We start from the raw sequence: 7,616 nt of genomic DNA on the forward strand, positions 1-7,616 counted from the left end.
TATATATATATATATATATATATATATATATATATATATATATGGTCTGAGCTGTTAAGCTCCAAAGAGGGCTTGGTTTTAACATGTTTTTTGCCAAAATCCCATTGATTTTTCTTTTTTTTTTTTCAACAGTATTTTTGCACATTTTGTTTATCTTGTGAAACGTACAGCTGCCAAAAGTCATAGCATACTTACCAGTCAAGCCGCAGGTTCTGGTGTATAGTTTGCAAAGCTGTGCAACAAGATACAGAGCATTTTAACATAAATTGCATTAGTGGTGCTTTAATGCTAATGCAGTGGTACTCTTAAATAAGTCAGGCGGGTGGTGAAATGGGGCCAAACAAGCTCCAAACAACCAAGTTATACAGAGAAAAGGCTTTTGGCACCAATGAAGTATCATTCAGCATCTTGCAATACTGATGTGTTTCAAGGTAGGACCGTTTTGCAGAAATGTGGAACTCAGTCACTGACATCACCTTGAAGCCATACTCTGCATGTCAAAGATCAGTCTGAAGTTAATGGAGTAGCATGCAGAAGTTGGATAACCCCACATGAAACAAATCACTGCAGAGGTAAGAACAGAGGATCACCTGACCTACAGAACTGATGTCCTCCAGGCGAGGACCCCTGAAATGAGCTTGAGCGGTAGCAGTGTCCCTAACGGAGAACGATATGGCAAGTCGTTTGTGTATTTATTCAGCACCAATCGTCATCTTGGTCCACTATTTGCAAATACGCCGCACTAGCTCAACGGCCCTGCGTTCTGGTAACACTTTTTGAACTAGTTGGAGCAAATGTCCGAAGCGTTGTTTTTTTTTGCCACACTAGTAGCCCAAAAGTCCCAACTAGTGAGCCTTTTAACGCTCTCGTGGACCACTAGAACCTAGTAAGCATGACAATCCCCTTACCTGTCAACCAGTCAACTGAGAACCGCTCGGCGACTAGTGGCTGTCAAATATGTGAGCTAATCGACTACTGTGACCTAAAAAAACTCTAAAATGAATGTTGAGGATATCAAATAAATACGCAAACGACTTGCCACAGACCACACAAGTGGGGGGAGGCTCTCTAGTGTTGCTTTAAGCAAAGACGATGATCTAAACCACCTTCTGGGCCAAACGCTTCTTGGACACGGCCTGACCCTGCAAACAAATAGTTTGTCAGTGTGTCCAACAGGATTTATCTGGATAATCTAACACCAGAGGTCTGAGACCGGACAGATTGGGTGCCTGTACAGAGTAATGGCCCAGTGGATGGAAAGAATCCAGTACTGAGTTTTCAATGAATGTTTTCTTGGACACAGATGCCAACATTTCAGAGGGAGGGGCCACAGAAAGTCCAAGCATTTGACACAACACCTGTGATGTAATAAACATTTCTATTTTTTTTTTTAAATCACCACCAATGTAGACATTTTGTCTTTAACTTAAGTCTTGCTGTTACTGTAGAGCTGTATGTTGGAGTTTCAGGCAGCAGCTCCGTTGGCACTCTTTCTTTAGTTCTATTGATTGTGAACTTCTGTGTCTTTACCCAAATGGCGCTTTGCCACAGGTTGTGGCCGGGAATCTAACCGATTGCAGGATGCCCACCCTGACACCTCTGCCGTCTCTACCCGGGGACCAGGCAAGCAGACCCAGTCCCAGCAAAAAGGTCAAACAGGAACTGCAAAATGATGCCACTGATGTAAACAATTTAAAAACCTCCACCACAACCACAAAGTACACATTTAACTCTGTCATGTTAAAACGGTGCCAGTTAGCGGCGTTCAAAAACGTTTCTATGTCAGACTATTCTCTCCCGCACCCAGATATCAGTACGCTCCTCCTCTTCCTCCTCCTCCTCCTCCTCCTCCTCCTCTCTGTCAGCTGCAGCTGTCAGTCTCAGCGGACAGCTGATGCGCTGCAGATCTGCGCATGTGCAGCTGCGTTCTGGGAGGAACGGCCAGCCCTGCCGCAGCTATCAGACATGTGAAGTGGTTCTGCACAGTCTGCAGAGATCTCTTTGGTTCAGCTTTTTTAACAGGAGTCCCAAAACCACAGCGGTTCCTAAACATAAAGAAATGTACCTAAAACTTGCACGATTTAAAGAAAGAAAGCCAATCTATGGGAACTTCTGTTGCCTATGTTTTTATTTCTTCTTTACTCCCTTGAGCATGTGTGTTTACTGTTGAGTTTGAGGGGAAACAGATAAAATATTCATGTAAGTAATAAAAGAGCAGTGTAGGTTGGTCTAATTGGTTGTATAGGTTGTTTAACGTCTCTTCAGCTCCTATTTCTGCTCTCCAAACGGGGTCGTATCCCCTTCCTCCACCTTGTGCCTGCAGATATTTATAGAAGAATCGCCTGTCGGGCCTTCTGTGCTGCTTATAGAGAGTGTGTGTTGCTCTATTTCTGACTCTCCGGTTCCTCAACCCCCCCTCTTCCCAGTCAGTTGCACCCAGTGTGAGTCTGTGGTGGAGTTTGTGTGACGGCGGAGACGCTCTCTAGGCCTTCACGGGATTTGCCTTCAAGCCTCAGGATCTTTCGGTGCCGTTTCGGAAGGTTTTCCACTTGGCGTTCCTGACGTGTCCCGTGTACGCCAAATTTAGAGGTAAAGTCGTTTTCTCTGGAGTTTTATTTCTACCTGATTAGAGCTGGCTGGCAGAGGGGCTACATGGAGCCTGTGTGTGATCCTACATTGGCCTCAGGCTGAATATAAAACCAGTTCAGACATTGTTGACCTAATCAGAGTCTCATCTTTTTTTTTTTTTATGATTTTTCTCAATTTTTGTTGTCTGCTGTGTTTCTGGGTAATTTTCTTTTAATCCCTGTGGGGTCACATTCGTTCATTCAAGCATGTGACTGACACTTGAAGACTGAACCCGGGGCCTGAGCCGAATTGTAAAACAAATTCATTCTAAGCCCGGTGGATTCAGTGTCCCTGAAGATGAGAATTAAAATGACTTGGAGAAAAGGTTTGTGACCGGCACAGTGTCCCGTTCTGTTGTTTACAGAGAATTCACAGACACCGTCCGGTTTAATCAGTGATTCTCTCTGCAGGCCTGCGTCCTGAGCTCACGTCCTAGGATTAGTTTAGAAAGCTGAGACTGCTAGATTGAAACTTGAGAAGCTCTGAAATAAACAAGAATGAAAAGTGTGTGAATGGTTTGGTAAGATCTACTCCCGGGATGCACAACTTTGTTTGATCGCACTTCACAGGTGTAGGACGGGCTAAACGGGACAAAAAGCTGTGCTTGATCTGTGAGAGACCAACACAAAGCAGGGCAGAAGTCTGAAGTGGAAGGAAACTGATGCGTGGTTTTTATAAGTTCTTCACAAATGAAAATCTTAAAAGTGTGCCGTTCATTTGTATTCAGCCTCCCTGAGTCAATATTTTGTAGAACCATCTTTTGTTGCAGTTCCAGCTGCAAGTGTTTTGGGGTTTGTCTCCAGCAGCTTTGAACATCTAGAGCAGGGGTGGACAATCCTGGTCCTCAAGGGCCGCTATCCTGCATGTTTTACTTGTTTCTCTGCTCCAACACACCTGATTTGAATCAATGGGTGAATAACAGACTTCTGCAGAACATGAAGAGGTGATTTAACCACTGAATCAGGAGCCTGTTTCTCTGTAACAAGACGGTCCCATCTAGGGCTTCCAGAGACGTTTGTTTTTTACTCATTTTGCTGCTTGTGGGTTTGTTTTTAGCGATAACGGATCACGTGACTTGAATGAGCGTTCTGACGTGCATCAAGAGTGAGTCATAGACGAATGTAGTGGAGAGAATCCGGTCAGTTTTCAAAATAAATGTCGTTCAGACTCCGAAAATTAAAAAACGGATATACTGTAAGTTAATTATTCTTTCTCTGTGGTAAAAAATGACTCATGGACCGGTACCGGATCATGGCCCGGAGGTTGGGGACCTCTGGCCTATATGGCTTGAGACAAACAGGACTTCTTTTGTCTTTTCTTTTTCAACAATGGCTTTCTTTTTGCCACTCTTCCATTATGGTCAGATCTTTGGAGTACACAGCTAGCAGCTGTCCTGTGGACAGATTGCCCCACCTCAGCTGTAGATCTCTGCAGCTCCTCCAAAGTTACCCTGGGATGTTCTCCTTCCTATCAGTGTAGGTCAGGGGTGGACAATCCTGGTCCTCGAGGGCCACCATCCTGCATGTTTTACTTGTTTCTCTGCTCTAACACACCTGATTTAAATCAATGGGTGATTAACAGGCTTCTGCAGAACGAGAAGAGGTGATTTAACCACTGAATCAGGTGTGTTGGAGCAGAGAAACAAGGAAAACATGCAGGATAGTGGCACTCCAGGACCAGGATTGGCCAGCCCTGGTTTAGGTGGACAGCCAAGTAGTTGTACCAGATTCTTTCCATTTTCAAATGATGGGTTGAACAAAGCTCCATGGGAGCTTGTTTTATAAACTCACTTCTGCTTTAATCTTCTCAACAACTTAATCTCTGACCTGTCTTCTGTGTTCCTTGGTCTTCATGATGCTGTGTGATCACTTGTTCTGTAACGAACCTTTGAGGCCTTCACAGAACAGTTGTATTTTATTATTTGTCAAATAACTTTGAAAACCATGTACCGTTTTCCCTCCACTTCACTATTATGTGCTACTTTGTGTTGGTTTGTCACAGAAAATCCCAATAAAATACTTTAAGGTTTGTGACTGGAACAGGCAAAATGTGGATAAGTACTTTAACAGAGACACTATATGTTTGTTGTCAGTACATAATATTCTCATGAGAATGTAGACATCCAGAGTACTTTCAAACCTAATACTAAAACCCTTCATTAATAATAATATAACCCCTAATAGGGCCACATTTTGTTATAGCATGCTCTAGATACAACTGTTGCTTTACGCTTTTCATGGGGTTATGGTTAACATAATGAATGAATGAATTATTTATTTATTTGTAATGCTTCAGTTTTTAACATTTATTTTGGATCAAGGTTTGCCGAACATAAAATTTCCTTTCTGGTCAAGAGAAATATCCGTTTAGCTGATAAAGTCGGGGGAAAATCTAATCATGAAAGAGAGAATGTTTGCTCTCTTTGTCTTTTTCTCTTTTTGGCTTCAGGACATAATAAAATTGATCTTTAGCAGGTTCTGAAATTATTCATGTCTAACCCCAAGTGTATGAAAGCACAAATAAAAACCAAGCCGAAATGGACAATCTGTGTGTGGAAAACTAGGTCCACTTTTCCACAAGATTTCAGAGGTTCACTATCATCCAGGTGCTGCTGATCAAATGTATCATCATCGGTGATCGTGTCTATAAAAGCAGGAGTTTTGTCAGTTTGCTGCTCTGGAGCATACAGGTGTGTGGTAACACAATGCCAATATGGAAAGACATCAGCAATGACCTTGGAGAAGCAACTGTTGCTGCCCATCAATCTGAGGAGGGTTAAAGGTTGTTTCCAAACATTTAAGACGGCTGAGAATCTTCCCAGGAGTTGACGTCCCAGCAAGTTTATCCCAAGGTCAGTCTGTGCCTTGCTCAGAGGAAATGCAAAAAAATCCATGATCTCCATCTCAGACTCAGTTAGCAGGTTAAAAGTTAAGTTCATGACAGGACTAAACAAGTATGGCTTGTTTGGAAAGGTTGCCAGTTGTCAGCATGGCTTAGTTTAGTAAAGTTTTTATTTGAATCAACCAGAATAGGCAACAAGACCCCAGTATAGGTATTTACACATAATGCACAGCAGCATGTTTGGAGAAAACCAAACAGCAGATTAGTGCAAACACATCATACTAACTGTCAGCACGGTGGTGGAGAGCTGATGGTTTGGGCTCCTTACAGTCACTGAGTTGATCATGATTTCCTCTGTAGACCAAAGGATTCTAGAGTCAAATGTGAGGCCATCTGTCTGACAGCTGAAGCTTGGACCAAATTGGACCATGATTCAACAGAACAATAATCCCAAACACAGCAGCTGATCTACAACAGAATGGCTGAAAAAGAAAAGATTCAAGGTGTTGTAATGGTCCAGTCAAAGTCCAGAACCTCAACCTGATTAAACTGCAAGAAAGCTGAGAAGAAACAAACATCTGCAAACGAACAACTGAAGCAACGTTGGAAAGAAGAGTGGGCCTAAATTTCTCCACAACCATGTGAGAGACTGGTAAAGTCGTACAGAAAACAACTACTGAGAGTTTCTGCTGCTAAAGGAGGTTCTACAAGCTGCTGGATCAGGGGCTGGACACATTATTTCCACATTGTTCAGTAAATAATGACACGGTGGAACCTGTAGTGTGTTTTTGTTCACTTGACGACAGATTGGACTCATTTTAGAATCTGGTAGAGACCACATCATTTTTATTATGTCCTGATACGTAAAACGCTAGAACTAAAAAAGGAGGTGGCTTTTTCTTTTCAGATCTTTGCATTTCTCTGAATTTTTCACTTTTGAGGAGCTCTCATCGCAGTTTTGTTATAAAGGTGGGTTTGAGCAGACCACAATGTGTTTTTTTTGTTGTTTTTCATAATAAGGTTTTTCAATGCACAGCTTCAAAATAACAAAGTGTGTAATGACAAGAAGAACAAGCTGACAGGAAGAGTGAAAAATAGTTTCTCAAAAGGGAAATAAAAGAAGCCTCGATGGTGTCGTCGTGGGCCTGTACGCCAGCCGCTCCCTGACTGAGGCAGCCTGAGAGAATGAAATGCACCATAACTAATGTCCTCTTTTCCCTCTTTGTAACCGTATTCATTGTTAGGTTGTGTCACGCTGCTCGCACACACACCTCCACTGGCTGCCATCGCTGAGACGACCTGCTCGACCCCCTCCTCCCGGTCACCGCCGCCCCTCACCCCCACACCCACCACCAAACTATGGCACTGTCCTCCCGTTTAAAGCTGTGGGAGCAGAAGGGAGGTGCAGAGCTGCTGCATGCTGTGTTAACTCTGTCTTTAAGATATCACTGACTCTATGTGTGTGTGTGTGTGTTGTGGTAAACACAGCGAGTGCGTCTCTGTGTCCTAACCCTGAGTCACCGTGGCATGTCGCTGCGAAGTCTCCCCTGCTGTGATGAATGAATCACCTCGCGTGCTCGGCGCACCGGTTAGAGCTTTCTTGAAGCTAGTCTCCAGAGCCGAACAGCGGCTGACAATCGGAACGACCATCAGGCCTACAGCTGGTGCCGCCCATGCAAACCGGATTTCACACTGTACGAGCTAGTCAAATCACGTCTAAAAGGTTTCAAATAAAACAACAAGCACTCTTCGAAGGAAGAGTTTGAAATGAAAAATCATCTCGTGTTGAAAAGGGACAGAGGTACAGCTGTTTTGGGCAAACCTTGTAAATGTTGAGTGCAATCTTTAGGTTTTGCAAGATGTCTTTGTGCTCAGAGGATAAGCTGGGAGTGACTGACTGCTTAACACACCAAACCTAGCTCAATATCTGTTAACTTGACTGAGATATAGGTAGGTAGGTACATTTATTTATATAGCACTTTTCAGCACAAGGCGACTCAAAGTGCTTTACAACACAAGAACAAAATTACAGACAAAGTTACAGAACATGATAATGAAACAAAATTACAGACAGGTACAAGATACAATGATAACTAATTGTCTAAATAAGCTAAGCTAAACCAACAGATCTAAGCATGACTAAATGT

General features: G+C 43.1%; 1 protein-coding gene across 4 annotated transcripts in view; it reads left to right on the forward strand.

Moving 5' to 3' along the window:
* Window positions 1–2,418: 2,418 nt before the first annotated feature.
* The window catches only part of LOC108245387 (unconventional myosin-XVIIIb), a 59,797-nt gene continuing 54,599 nt past the window's right edge, over window positions 2,419–7,616 (forward strand). For 2 of the 4 annotated variants that reach the window (XR_005234013.1, XM_017432269.3), the window contains exons 1-2: window positions 2,419–2,589; window positions 6,714–6,867. Coding sequence is in view for 2 of the 4 variants with exons in the window: in XM_017432269.3 (XP_017287758.1) it covers window positions 6,829–6,867 (39 nt within the window). In the remaining 2 variants the exon portion in view is untranslated. Of the gene's footprint in view, window positions 2,590–6,713; window positions 6,872–7,616 lie in introns of those variants that run through there. The other 2 variants (XM_017432268.3, XM_017432270.3) reach the window with 2 other exon arrangements.

The sequence above is a fragment of the Kryptolebias marmoratus genome, linkage group LG14 (genome assembly GCF_001649575.2).
Source record: "Kryptolebias marmoratus isolate JLee-2015 linkage group LG14, ASM164957v2, whole genome shotgun sequence".
Classification (NCBI taxonomy): Eukaryota; Metazoa; Chordata; class Actinopteri; order Cyprinodontiformes; family Rivulidae; genus Kryptolebias; species Kryptolebias marmoratus.